The 15,865-nt window shown below is 40.1% G+C and overlaps 1 protein-coding gene across 2 annotated transcripts in view; it reads right to left on the minus strand.

Moving 5' to 3' along the window:
- The window catches only part of LOC149142210 (uncharacterized), a 402,089-nt gene extending 386,493 nt beyond the window's left edge, over positions 1-15,596 (minus strand). The window contains exon 1 of one of the 2 annotated variants that reach the window (XM_089452873.1): positions 14,974-15,596. In XM_089452873.1, the coding sequence (XP_089308999.1) occupies positions 14,974-15,261 (288 nt within the window). In that variant the 5' untranslated portion in view covers positions 15,262-15,596. The remainder of the gene's footprint in view (positions 1-14,973) is intronic. The other variant, XM_089452872.1, reaches the window with a different exon arrangement.
- Between the last annotated feature and the right edge of the window lie 269 nt (positions 15,597-15,865).

Below are 15,865 nucleotides of genomic sequence, written 5' to 3' on the forward strand. Positions count from 1 at the left end.
ATAACGATGCCAATAATGTAAAGCAAGAATTTTAAAGAAGAATGATGGTACCTTTTACATGAAGAGAACTTTATAATAAAATTTATAGTCTAAGGCATACCTCGAGTTGTTCCTTTACAAACCTTGTAGGGTTACCTTCTTGAAGTTATAACATTTTTATTTTTGTACTTGCAGTAATTTCTTGACAAGTATCATCAAGTACAAGACTATGACCTATTAAATGAATTCCTAGGATTTTGAGTAAAAGCTAGACATCATTTAATTCCAAAAGTCTACCATATGAAAGAGTTAGGATTTCTAAGAGGGAGTAAGTGAATGAACTATCTAGGATTTACAATTTCTAGATATTAACAATTTTAACATATTGAGAATTTACCAACATAACTAATTCTTGAAACATTTCTTGCTAAAATCTCAACAAGTGAATATGCTATACATACCTTCAAATTATATACTTTTGTCTTCTCATTAGTTTCCTTGCAAACTGAGGACATATTATTGTAAAGAATGAAAACAATACTTGAATGCTTTCACTGTGATGCACTACTTCTGTCACGATTTTTCTTCCAATATATCTTCAAAACCTTTTTCACAAGACTGCTCTTCTCGACTTCAGGATATGACAAAGAAGCAAGCATTGTAGTTTGTTTATCCTTATAGAAGATTCTTTACCGATGGAATATGATCAGATTCCTTGCTACTATGGTGGCTCAGATCTTATTTATATAGATGCCTAGGTCCTTATGAATACAGACCACATAAAATAACGACTTCCTTAGTTGGCAAAGTAAAACTTGAATAAAGTCTTTTGAGATTTGGTTTTGATTTCTTCTTCAAGTAGTCTTTTCGAATCTTTTCTAATCATACAAATATTCGTCTTTACAGTGATCTCAGCTACTATATGTCTATCTAGAGTTCAAACCCTATATATGTGATTGTAACAGATCTTCCAAAGTTCGGTCTTGGTCCTTTTATGTATGTACTAGTCTTTGTGACTGTAGTTTCCAAATAGGCCCTTTAATTAGGCCTTCAATGCCTCGGTCCTAGTTTCTTAACAAGTGATTCTCACGCTGCCTGTTAAACCCTCAACAGACAATTCATTCCTTGATTCACTAGATCATAATTATGCACAAACCTCTGAAAAAGATGCCAGGATTCGGACTTCTTTAATGATGATTTCAGCTCATGGGAGTTATGTTCAGGGGTTCGATCATTTCTTCAAGAAACTCAGCCTTGAGTGATCTAACTCTTTATTCTTTCGATCTCCCAAAATATTGCTTCTATCCTCCTAATGCTTCTTCTCTGCCCAATCATAAGTTTGCAGCCTAGTCACTGTATTTACGACTTATTAGAGTGTTCAAAATTCAATTTTTCTCTTTCTAGGAGCTTGATCTTGGATAATCAGACTTCTTTGCTTGACTAGACCTCCTTGTGATCTCCTTCATGCCCTTATGCAAACAAACCAACTTACCAAGCTCTGATACCATGTTGAGAAATCGAGGGCAACATTGTCTAGTTTGATTTCTCCATTAGTTGACAATTTCTTATGATTAATTATTTTTCTTCTTCTTTTTTGTTACATTAGTATCATCAATACAATTGTCAAAAACACAAGAGAACACAAGATATAGGCGCACAGCCAGCGCAAAACCCCTAGGTAGGGGTAAACCCAGTGAAGAACTCTTCCTTCATTAGATTCAAATCAAGTGAGACAAACAAGACCATTTGACCAAGACCAAAAATTTCCTCCAACCATCAAGTCATCCCCCCATATTGATCAGTTGAATACTAGTCCATTCCTTCTGCTTCTCAAAAATCAGTCAACAAGGTCTCTATTCTGTCATTCTAAAGTTCATTATGTACTTTCAGTCCTGCAATATTAAGCTTGCAATCTATTCATAATGTTCCTTCGTCCCTGCAACAGTAAGTCTGCCATCATTTCGTCCCTATAATTGTAGAGAACTTCGGCCCTGAACTTCATTGTGTGTAGTCATACGAACTTGTTGACTTCTGCTCCATTAGGTCGACTTCATTGGGGCATATATAGTTGTTTCCTCCTATACATAAGCCGACTTGTAGAAAATGAAATTAAAGCCAAATTTGAAGAGCTTGAGGTCGACTTGATGGTGGAGGAGTTAACATGACTCAAAGAATTTTTCTTTCTTTAATGCAATGATCCCAAGGGTTTGACTTTGACTCAACAAAATCCTAGAGCACTCAATGGATGCTTTGACCTATTGACTATTGACCCAAGGATGCAACCCATGCTTTAATAAGTCAATTTATTTAACAATACAAATTTATTTTGACAAATACAATACATCATGACCCCAGTACAATTATGAAGACCAACACTAGTTAAATTCTTCAACATTGAGAATATATTGCCTAAAAGGTATTATCACCACTTGACTAGTGCATGGATAATGACAAACATCTCCTTGTCATATGTAGATTTTAGGCTTTCCCTATTGTTGAATTTTTTTACTCTCAAAAGCTATCGGATGGTAGTTTTGCATTAATACTATGCTATCGCAACTCCTGATGCATCACATTCTACCACAAAGGGTTTTGTGAAATCCAATGTTGCAGACATAACCTTTTTCAATGCTTCAAAACACTCCTTTGCTTGGTTACTCCATTGAAAGGAATTTTTCTTCAACAAGTTAGATAATGATGTTGTTAATGAAGCATAGTTCTTAATGAACCTTCTATAATAACTTGTTAATCTTAGGAATCAAATTAGTTTTGATACGTTATTTGGCCTTGGCCATTCGATGATTGCTTTAATTTTACTAGAATCTACCTTAACTCCTTCCTTCGATACGACAAGGCCGAGGTATTCAACTTCTTCCTTGCCAAAAGTACATCTTGATCAATTTTGCATAGAACTGATTTTCTTTTAGGAGAGAAATTACTTGCTCCAAATGCTTAGGATGTTCCTTCCATGTCTTGATGTAGATAAGAATGTGATCACAAAATACCAATATGAACTTTCTTAGATAGGGTTTAAAGAGTTCACTCATTGTTGCCTGGAAGGTGGCAGGGGCGTTGCTTAACCCAAACGGCATCACCTTAAATTCGTAGTGACCTTCATGAGTTCCAAAAGCAATCTTTGCCACACCTTCTATCCTCTACTCGGATTTGATAGTACCTTGACCTTAGATCTAACTTTGAGAAATACTTTGCTCCATGGACCTCGTCCAATATTTCATCTATAAAAGGTGTAGGAAACTTGTTTTTTATAGTTATCTTGTTTAGGCCCCGATAATCTATGCATAATCTTAAGGATCCATGTAATGTTCCCAATCAAACTTACACAAATTTCCTTTCCATTTTTTTTTTCTCTTTGATACCTTTCAACAAACAATTGTCATGCAAATTACCTTCAGCAAACAACTCGGACATTTTGTCAATCATTTCATGAACAAAGGTAAATAACACCATTCAATATCTTGAGGCAAATTTGAATTTATTTGAGATTGATCTTCAAGGTATTACAAGCACAATTAGTGAACATAACCTAGAATATGCTCCACTAAGAAGAGGGCAACAAACTGTATTAGTTTATTGACATTACATTGCTTGCTTCAGCTCACAACTTCGGCCTCCAATAGAAAATATGCTTCAGCACTTAGTTGAACTAATGTACCAAAAGAGTGCTAGACAACTTCAGGAAGTCATCCTCCGCTAAGTTTGCTCCATAAATGGTGAATTCAGCCCACTATCAATGACTGAAATTGAAAGAGAATAGCACTCATGTAACAGGGATCAATCCTTAAGAAACTCGTCCTCCTATGAAGGTGAATTCGAGCCTCTGTTGTAGTTTATTTTGGCCCTCAAGAATAGCCTTTGTTGCATGAAGGAACACAGCCTATGGAAGAAATACCAGCCTCCAGAAAGTACAAAAATGACTCACCTCCTAAGTTGATAATGTAAGCTTTAAACCTTTGATTGATTGTCTCTAGGCAAGTGGCTCTAGTAGCTGGAAAATTCTCTAAGAATAGGTGGCTATAACCACAGAATTCGGCCCTCCTATATATATATTAATGGTTCAGCTTCAAAGAGACATTAATGTATTAAGAATCGACCTGTACCTTCATGATATATAAAATATGAAATAACCTTTGGAAATTTGCCTTAACGCTGAGCGAATGGCCAAGGGAAGGCATAATTCAGCCTCTCTATTTCTCTTGGTATAAATTGACCTTTGGCAACTGAATGAACTCAGTCCTTTGCCTGAATTGAAGATCTGGAATGTCTCTGCTTATTTGACCGAGCAAACACCACAGGAACAACCAGCATGACTTCTGCAGTTTAAATACCTCTCCTGGTACAATTCGTCCTTGGCACTCAAAGAAACTCGGCCTTGTGATTGGCAATCTAACCCAGAATTTGGCCTGCCTATTGAGGGGTTCTCGACCTCTTGGAATAAATACTGAATCAACCCTCTGGACTTTGGAGGAATGAAACTCTAGAATAATTCAGCCTATTTGTAGAGAAGAAATTCAGCCTCTTGGTGAGACCAACGTGGCCCTTCGAATAATGATGATTCTTGAATAAATCAACCTCTTAAGTAAATCAGCTCCTCATGCAACAAATAAATTCTCTTTGGTTCACCTATAAGAGATTTATGGCAATAAAATCCCAACTAGGGTATGTCATGTCCCCATTTTTATTCTTCTTCATAATACAGCCACGGTGGATTTCCAGGGCAGGGGATGGCCAGGTTCGTGGAGCAGCTTATGTCATTAGGAGTCCCAATGGAGTTTTGAGGAGTTTCTACGACATTCGCTTGGTATATTCCATCATCCGCATAGTTTGCCTTTCATTCCGGCGCTTTCCGACAACTTTCAGAAAACTTAGTTATTAGTGGGCTTGACTCTACTAATTATGCTTAAGGTGGTGTTCTGGGAGGAATATGTGGTAGAACACCTTATAATATAATAGCTCGTTCGAACCGGAATGAGAAGATCTACATGATGGGTTGGTTAGATGAGAGTTTCAGTGACTTGGGGAGACATGATGGCCAATTTACCATTTTCCCACATTAAAAAGAATATTTTAATTGAAATACAAGAGGGAAAGTGCTCCATGATTAAAATAATAATAAAATAGAAGGTTCTGGAGGAGTCCATCAAATCTATAAAAGAGGAGGAGGAGACCATTGGAGGACATCTTGGTTTTGATGTTGTTTCTTGTATGAGAGGTTGAGAACCCGATTCTCTACTCCATTGGTAGCCCGAGGACGAAAACCCTTGGGTGATATTGCAAGATTGGGCGAGCACCCATCTCCCCTTGGTGGATTCATTCAAAATCCACGTGTAGTGATTGTTTTTCTGTTTCAGTTTGGAGACCGGAGGATCATTCCCAGCTATTGTATTGGCATCTATCTATATATAATAAAGCTGGATTTTGGTTGCCTAATTTCTCATTGTTCCTCGTGTTGTCATTTTTAATGAGATTTTATGCAATTTATAGATTTATGGTTTGGGTTTTACATGGCAATCTTCTAGTAAATGCATGATAGTTTTATATGAAGTGCTTGTTTCAAAAATTTCTGATTTTGGACATCACAAGTGGCAAGGAGCGTCCACCAAAATTGGATAAAGACTAGCTAGGTTGGCAAAGATGTCCACTGAAAATAGTGCATGAGGATCTCGCTTGAAACCCTCGATCTGAAATTCACTTAAGCTTCACTCTAACTGCAATGAGAAATGGCAAGATAGAATGATTAGAAAATGAGATCCACCTTCGTTTTATAATTTTCCATTGAGTCTTCTCCAAGTTTCTAGATCTTCTTTTAATATGATTTTATTGAAGAAGTCACTTTTGCCTCTTCTAATAAAAATATTTTTTGCCCCTTTTTTAATTAATTATAATTCACCCCTTTTATTGAATAATATCATAATTGGGAAAAAAAAATAGGTCTCCTAGATAATTTTTCCTTCTCGCTAGCCTAAAGGAGAAAATTAGGCGAGCGAAAATGTAGCCCTCATGCACAAGAAATTTAGGACATTTTAGCCCTCCCTTCCCAAAATGGCTTGTCCCCAACCAATTCCATCACCAACTGTTACATCCACTCGCTGACCCAAACTTAAACTAATGCCATGGTCCCAAATGTACCACTAAGCCACTCCATGTTGTTGTACCATCCCAACATGAATGAATCCCATGATACTGGAGTCATAAACCATCCTGATCAATGTAAAGTATTCCTCGCTTCACTCATTATCCAACAAGACATAGTCTGCAGGAGCACTCTACATATCGCCAATAAGTAGAGCACCTTGATAATGTGAAATCCTAATCAACTCTTTGAGAAACTACCCTACTGAGAAACCAATATCATGTACTTCAAGAACAAACTCCTGAAGATGCAATCCAACCCCTATGGAGAAGAATCCTTGCCCACATGAACTCTCCATGGTCTCCTCTTGTTGATCATCCTGCTATAGTAAATAAGCGACCCACGTCATCAGTGAATCACTTAGGGGCAAAACGTTCTCCATAAAACTAAAAGCCAATGGAAGATCTAAATGATCTCCCCCTATAAAAACCAACTCATCCATAAGGGTACTTCAACCACCAAGCCTTGTGATGTCAGGATCCCATGCCCATCGCAAAAAGAAATTGTCACACTGACACTGCGGCACTCTGGTCATAACTGACTGCCCATCATGCTCATACTGCATCCTCCTCTCCTGTAACTCTCGACCACAATACTGGTAATGATCAAAGTTATGCCCAACCAGCAAGTGCAACTCAACAATGCCAAAGCCTACCACTCTATGGCTAGCCTCGATCCTGAGGAACAACAAGGGAAATCTTCCTCGCCACATGGTGAAGGTCTCGGCGACTCTCCATGTGTGAACTAGATCACTCACTATCATGATTATGCTCATCACAAAGTAGAGTGATCCCTCAATCAACTAGATCCCTAGATCCGATAACCAAATCTGTCGTGCCATAGTTCTGGTAATTGTTGGAATCCATCTATACCTCATCTCTGATCCCTACATGTAGTCAACATATAGACTCCATGTATCACGAATCGATCCGGTGCATGCTAAATCACCCTTCTCTTACCAAATCACACAGTGAACTCTGTTATCCCACCTCTCGATGGTGCACCCAAATACTGCCTAGATCCTACAAGCCCTCCCGTAAAAGATGTCTACCATGCCTTAGAATGTCCTGCTGAAGTCATGTAGTTCTCTCATGATCATTTCCTCAAGCGTGTACTTAAGGGCGGAGCATATGCTACCCCCGTAGCAAACCATGCCATCCCTAGGCCTGCAATCACCAACTCGCACACTGAACATACACCTCAATTGGAAAGCCTCTCTCTTGATGATGTGTGTCTCATCCAACTGTCTGAGGTGAACCTCTCACATCCTGCTGCTCGTGATGACGGCATCAAGGGACAACAACCAACTCCTCTGTGACTGTAAGCAATATGGAAGAGAAATAGGTGTGAATCCTTATGGGTATAATCAAGTGATGCTCATCCATCTCCTCATCAATCCTAGGTAAGCTACACCCATTAGCACGCCAAACATCCCTATCAAGAGGTCTCCCTAGAGGCAATGCTCCAAAATCCCAGTGTGCAACGTCATACACTACTGCATGCAGCCACGTATCCCTACACTACTCTACATAATGTTATGTTTGTGCGCCACTAAATACCACTGCCTATTGTCGTACCACCCGGTATCGTCTGGTATCCCACATGTGACAATGTATCTGCGATTCTGCTAGTGGACCCACTGTGATGTGAGTCACTTCTCTTAAACTGTCCTGCTAAACCAAAGCAACATAGCTCCTCACAAGCTAGTGGGAACATCATTGTTTCGTTGATCCTCGGTGGCTCTTGTGCCTAATACATCAATGGAAGAGCATTGTCTCCATACAATGCCCTGCCGAGTGACATATTAATGTCATCCCATTCGAATAACTCCTGCCAGGGTATGTTGACAATCCTATAATCCCATGCATGAACAATGTGCCAGGACATGTCTACAAATTATCGATGGAAACGTGAAGGAATGTGTGCCCTCTGACATTGGGTCAATCATCCCATCAACGCCAAAATCATCCTGCACCTCTGGTATATGATGGAAAGCCCCACCTAGATCCCAATGCCAACCTGGGCTTCCAATATCTACTCCACTCAAGTCAACTAAACCTGGATCCCAAATGGATGTATCCTCGTTTGAAATATACCAGTGTCCACAACCCATGGATACATAATCAGAACCCTCTGGGACATACCTCTCTATAAGGGCTTGTTCATCTGGGTGCTCCTCGTGCTCAAACATCCCAAGAGGTTCCTCTGTCCAATCATGAGTGCCCCTAACATCCTCTTATGTGATGGGTTCCAGAGTTGACTGATTGTCTATCATGGGGAATAAAGAATATCCACAACTCAACCCCATACAAAGTTGCTCAAACTGCAACTCTGATTCTTGAAGGGCCATTTAGGTGCTCTTCAAGGACTCCTGGGTAGTCTCTAGCTCATGGGTAAGCGTGCCCTTCACAGAGACCCTTTATCCTTCACTGCGTCACCCATGCATCATCTGCGTGAGGACTACGTGAGATCTCATCCCTGCCTGCGCTTCTCTTGTACTTTTCCTGTTGATGAATCAATGGTCAAGATTAAGTCTCTAATCAATGGCTAAGATTAAAACAGACTTGATCCTCGTTTCTTATAAGCTTCGCAACCATATCTTTAATAATGCCCATTAATATTTTTATTTTCCTAAGTTTAGACTTAGGAACCCATAAAAATATTAATTATTTTAATAACTCCTCATCCGAGTGGAATTTTTCCAAATGATTTCTGGGTATTGGAGATCTCATGTGTTCTAGCCCCTCCACAAAATTTCAAAGCTAGAGCACATCCGATGCTACCCAAAATCAACAATTGCTACAATCTTGTCGGGGCTTACCTTCAATTGGTTCTCCAAATTAAGGGCACAAGTAGGCTCGTAAGCAAAACCTTCTTCATTAAATAAATCAATCGTTAGATCTAGGTTCTCACAGCTGACTACTTGTATGTTATCATCTCTGCAAATCTCTTGATTTGGAATTGGGGTAGCATCAACTGTTGTCAGTGTGGTCTCATAATCCCCCCTGTACTCATCATCCAACTCATCAATCTCGCTTAATGACAGGTAATCTGCGACAACATTTGACTTTCCTTCATCCCAAGCTCGTGCATCAACCTACTGGGGTGTATCTGGGTGAGCTCTTTCTCAATGGGTCCTTCTGGAGATCTGTGTGGGTCCTTCTGAGTTGATGCCCCAACATCATGCTCCTGACTCATAGCAGACTCCTTACTCCTGTTGTCTAACCTCTACTCTGATACCATGTGAAAATTTCAGACACGAAATTCTACTGCAGTTACTAGTTTATTTCTCCTACTTATTCCTCACAATAAGGTGTTTACAAAACCCTTTAGCAAACATTAAAATAAATTCTACTGTAGTTATCACATAATAGCATAGAGAAAAATAACAGTGATATACAAGCACAAGAATCAATCACATCAACAAAGTTATTTTTGGACAATTGTCCCCGGAAAAACCCAATGCGGGAAAATCGAAGCAGCAGATGACAGTTTATTTATTATTCTTCAGCAGCAATCTCTTTACAAGGAATAATTTTGCAATACATAGAGAAACCTTCAAGAAAACACTTGAGATAATTCTCCTCCTCAGCTAGGAGAAATTATGACACCACAGAGACCCTTTATCCTTCACTTGCGTCACCCCTGCATCATCTACATGAGGACTGCATCATCTGCATGAGGACTGCGTGAGATCTCGTCCCTGCCTGCGCTGTCCTCAGAGCTCTCCCTTTGCGTTGTCTCTCTGAGGCACTGCGTCACCTCCTTCACAGCCTCTGATTGATGCTGAAACCCTCCTCTTCCTTCACCCTACAACTCTCCCTCTGAAATCGAACTCCTTCTCCTTGAGAATTGATTTCCCTCCAGTTACTGAGTATTTGCCCCGGTGTATCTCTAGATGACTCTCAAGTCTTCTCTTATACTTTTCTTGTTGATGAATCAACAGCCGAGATTAAGTCTCTAATCAATGGCTAAGATTAAAACAGACTTGATCCTCGTCTCTTAGAAGCTTCTCACCCATATCTTTATTAATACCCATTAATATTTTTATTTTCCTAAGTTTAGACTTAGGAACCCATTAAAAATATTACTTATTTTAATAACTCCTCATCCAGGTGGAATTTCTCCAAACGATTTCTGGGCCTTGGAGATCTCATGTGTTCTAGCCCCTCAACAAAATTTTGGAGCTAGAGCACATTCGACGCTACCCAAAATCAATAGCGAGGAATGTGCTCTAGCAATACTTCCCAATAGAAGCATCACACTGATCCACGACATCGATCCTTTGCGCTGTTGATACTCGGCCTACTACCCCTCACCCACTACGCTGATGCAACCTATACTGTTGCCCATGACACTGCAACTGTCACTGCTACATCTGTACTGCAGCTCCCTCTGAATGTGCCGCATCATGCGGCCCATAGCACTGCCACTGCTAATTGCTGCACTGCAACTCGTTATACTATCCACTTCTGCCACTGAAACAAATTCTTCACCATCCCCATCTTCGCCCTGAAATAAACAAACTTTGTTCTTCCTAGAGCCTTAGTGAGGATGTCTGCCACTTGTTCTCCTGTTGGAGTGTACCTCAACTGTACTGCCCCTCGTTGGACACAGTCTCTGACGAAGTGACACCTGATATCAATGTGTTTCGACCGATCATGAAAGACTGGATTCTCAGAGAGCTTGATGCAACTCTGATTATCACACAAAATATTGGTCGCTTTCATCTTTCTCCTGAATAGATTCACAAGCAATTTCCTAAGCCATAAAAGTTGTGCTAACTGCCATATATTCAACTTCAGTTGAGCTCAGAGCCATGAATTTCTATTTCCTACTACACTAGGAGGTCATTCCTGATCCCATGTTGAAACAGTACCCAATGGTACTTTTCCGATCTACTGAACTTCCAGCCAAATCTACGTCAGTGAACCCACTCAGCCTGATGACATTGCTTTGGGTGTACATCAGTCCATGCCCGAGTATTCCTCGTATATATCTGAGAACATGCTTGGCTGCTGCCAAGTGCACCCTCTTTGGTTCCACCATGAACTAACCAAGGGTGTTGACAGCGTAGCAAATGTCTGGCCTGGTATTGACCAGATACATCAAGGACCCTATGAGTTGCCTGTACAAGGTGGGATCGACTTCTTTATCTTTGAATGCATCAATCTTCTTCCAGTTGGTGATCATTGGAGTAGCCATAGGTCTACAGTCCTACATTCTGAACCTTTTCAAAATATTTGTAGCATATCTTGTGAAAATTCTATCACTGCAGCAACTGATTTACTTTTCCTACTTATTTCACCATAAGTAATTCCTGAAATTACTTCAATAAACATTAAAATAAATACTGTTGCAGATATCATACCGTAGTACAGAAACAAACATATGCACAAGAATCAACACATTGACACTGTTATTTTGGACTAATGTCCCCAGAAAAACCCAATTAGGGAAAACCGTAATGAATAAATGAATTGAATTGATTTACAATGAGAAATGAAGCTCAATAAATAATACAAATGTATTTACAGAAATAGAAACAGCAAGTTTCTACTAAGAAATAGAAACAAGAAGTTTCTTCTACGAAACTGCTAATAAGATCACAGACGATCTTATTTGAATGAGCATTAAACACTAAAATAGCATTATTCTAATACCCTCCCTTAATGCTCAATCTATTTACAATACCTATAGACCCTCTGAATTTTACAAACTTATCAGGACCAAGGGGCTAGGTGAAGATGTCTGTTGGTTGCTCCCTTGTGGGAACATACAGCAACTGAACGAATCTGTCTTCAACAAGCTGTCGAATGTAGTGACAATGGGTTTCCACATGCTTTGTTCGTTCATGGAAGACTAGATTCTTGGCAAGTTTGAGCACTCACTGATTATCACAGAACAAGGGAGTAGGACCTGCCTAGGAAACATGCATATCCGCAAGCATACGTCGAAGCCAAACTACCTCACAAGATGCCTTAACTGCTTCCCGATACTCTGCTTCAGTCGAGGAGAGAGCAACTGCCCGCTGCTTCTTACTAGTCCAGGTGACAGCACCGGATCCCAAAATAAACACATACCTAGTTGTAGATTTACGGTCATCAACCGAACCGGCCCAGTCAGAATTTGTGTAACCACTGAGTGTAGGATCGAAACTCCGAGTGTACAGAAGTCCATAATCAGGAGTGCCACACACATAACACAGCACACGCTTCGCTGCTATCCAATGATCAGCCTTAGGAGCTGACATGAAGCGTGAAATGTAGCTCACTGCAAAACTGATGTCAGGTCTAGTGGTAGTAAGGTAGATGAGGCTCCCTACTAAATCCCTAAATAAAGTTTCATCCACAAGTGGTGAGGATGACTAAGCTGAAAGTTTGAGCCTTGGTTCCATAGGAGTCGTGGCAGGTTTGCAATCATGCATTCTGAACCTGTCCACAAGATTTCTGGCATACTTGGACTGAGAGAGAAAGATGTTGTTCTCAGTCTGCCAGACTTCAACCCCCAAACAGAAATGAAGAAGTCCCAAATCTGTCATATCAAAAGTGTTGCACAAATCATGTTTGATCCCATGGATCAAATGTGCTGAACTGCCAGTAATGATAAGGTCATCCACATAGACAACCACAAACAAAATATCATTACCAGTATGCTTGATATACAGGTTTGCATCAGATGGACTCCGCTAAAAGCCATGATCTGTTAGGTACTGATCAATTTTCATGTACCAAGCCCGAGGAGCTTGTTTCAGACCATAAAGTGCTTTGACTAATCTACAGACTTTCTATTCTTAACCGGCAACCTTGAACCCTGAAGGCTGCGTCATGTAGACTTCTTCCTGTAAGTCACCATTCAGAAAAGCACTCTTTACATCCATCTGATGGACTTTCTAACTGAACTGAGCTGCTAAGACAAGGACAAGCCATATGGTACTCATCTTGGCTGTAGGAGCAAAAGTCTCCTCATAGTCTATGCCTTCTTTTTGTGAGAACCCTCGAGCAACAAGGCGAGCCTTATACTTGTCTAGGGTTCCGTCAGCTTTGTGTTTCACTTTACACACCCATTGGCAGCTAATGGGCTTCTTCCCTGTAGGAAGATCAGAAAGGGTCCAAGTGTGATTCTTTTGAAGACTCTGGAATTCAACTTCCATAGCCTGTTCCCACTCAGGTATACCCTTAGCCTCTGAATAGCTTTGAGGCTCAAAAACACTGTGTAGGTTAGCCATAAGAGCAAAATTGATTGTAGGTTGTTGTTTGCTCTTATTTCTGGAAGTTCTACCTTCAAGAAGCTCATTATCCCGGAGATCACCAATAGTTTTAGCCCACCATTTAGGCCGGAGAGTAGAAGAACCAATATCAGGAGTAGGTAGAGGAGGCTCAGGAACAACAGGCGCAGCAAGAGGAGGATTATTTTCCGGAGGAAGCTCAGGTAGTGCATCATCAAATATTGATGATGCATCATCCCTCCCATCAGGTGGACCTAACGGACTTCTTTAATGATGATTTGCCACTTCATTAATATATCAAATGGATTAGACTATGCACGGTTTCTAGCTCTTTGATTTTGTGTGGTCGTCTTACATGTGCAATAATGCTCCAAGGATCTTGTTTGTCATTACTATGCACTTACTTTGAATTTTGTTTTCACTTAGGTTGCATATTCTTCTCGTTTTTCCATATAATCACTGCTGTAATCTTGGTTAAAGAACTAATCTCAATCCTCATAATTTATTTCCCTGTTTGACCACTGTTGTCGAGTATTCTCAGGCACTTAGAAGGCAGTGTAAGTGAGCCGATCTTATTTGGTTTCATATGAAGAGTTAATTTCATTAGAAAACCACATATACAAACCTTAGGGACACCCCCCTGTAACAGGAAAAGCAATGACAGGGTTAGATTGCCTATAATCATTATGCCAATTATTGTAGCCAAAAACAAGGTGCATCTTATATCGATAGGGGCCAATGCAAGCTGCCTTTTGCTGGGAGCATCCTTAATGGAAAGAAGCAGCATGGTTGGCTTCGCTATTTGCAACCATGAAGGCAGCAAAAATATTTTCTTCATCATTTAGAATGCACACAAAATATGAGGCGTTACAAAAAGTATCTAGAAAAAAGTCTCACCGCCAACTACATTTATTCTTAACCAGGAAACTATTTGCTAGTAAATCTCTGGGAAAATTACAGACCCAGATCTTGGGGATCATCTAACATGCATATCTAATGTTGAATAGATGAACCAAATGAAAGTATATTAAGTCATGTGTGTCCAATCATATACAAACGTAAGACCTTGGTGTTTCTTCCTTCCATCTGAGAAAAGTACATTAATAACAGTGACGTACTTTCCAAATTCAAACAACCTATATATCCCGGTGCTTCAACAACAGAATGGAGCTGCTAAAATCACCGGGTTCATGCCAATGGAAAGCATCAGTACAAAATAGGATAACTTTCACGGCTTGATGCAAAGGGGCTTGAATTAAAATTCAGCTGAGCGAAAAGTTATAAATGCAGAAATAGGAAGGAAATTGATGGAACGACGTGTAGAAAGCACAATTATTTATTTTATTGAACAAAATTAACAATTTTTATGCCTAAATTTACTAGAATTTTAATGAAGCTACACAAAATGGAGCAGTGATTTCCCCTTCTGTAAATTAGACGATAGCAAACATAATAATAATAGAGAGATGGCAGATCGACAAACACGCATACACATTAGGCAGATAGAATTGTGAGGGCAGAAAAAATAAAATTTGAAAATTTCTAACAAAAGCTTAGTTATATGTGCGTTTTCACAGTACAGAAACAAATTTTCGGAGAAGATAAAAATCCATACAGCGACCGTAAGCCCTCGGAAGACGTCCAGCGAAGCGAGGCGCCGCTTTCCTTGTCCATCTTTTGTCTGATTTTCAGCGCCACGTTGCTTCCCATTGGAATGGCGTTTGACAAGCTCAACCTCATTGTCCCCGTTAATGTTTCCGTGTCTTTCTTCGATCACGCTGTCCTTCTTCCGACAATCTGCAATTGCCTTCTCTTCGTCCCTTAACAGCTCATAACTCGCTCTGGACGCCCACGCCCCCTTCAATCTCGCACTCACATGGGAGACCACGGATTTCAAATACATTATTAAATTAGAGAATGAAGCTTCGCATTCAACTTTAAATTCAACGATGTAAAACCCTGAAGAAGCTTCAGACGCAGCGTCTACCCCCGACAAAGGGAAGAAATGAAACAGTTTCTCCGCCAATAGCAGTATGAAAGCAGATCGGAACACAGACGACACAAAGGTCTGATGATCCGACACCTGCTACTGCGGAGATTCGAACCCGGGTTGAAGAAAGGATGGTTTGGGTTTCTTCCCACTTCCGATCTGCTCCAACCAAGACAGACCGTGAATGAGAGGCTTTTAAAGCAGCCTCGGCCCAAAAGATCATAAATAGAATTTGTATCTTTATTGTGTGGATTAATGAAGTTCTCGGGAACAGGATACTTATTCCTCCTGCCATTCCGCACATGCATGCTGCTTGCTGACCGACTTTCGTTTTCCGTTCTTACGTCTCCTCGGTCGGTCACATTACTTTTTCCACGTGGGTGATTTCTAGCGGTCTGTAAAATTGTTTTTTCCCATTTAAATGAAAAGTATGTTGCTGTTGCGGAAGAAAATAAATTAGAATAAATGGTTGAGTCACCAACCCGCAACACTTATCATTTGAGTGAAAGCAAGCTTG

This window comes from Pinus tabuliformis, chromosome X, assembly GCF_031772625.1.
Source record: "Pinus tabuliformis cultivar Carrire ecotype Pingquan chromosome X, CPIR1, whole genome shotgun sequence".
Classification (NCBI taxonomy): Eukaryota; Viridiplantae; Streptophyta; class Pinopsida; order Pinales; family Pinaceae; genus Pinus; species Pinus tabuliformis.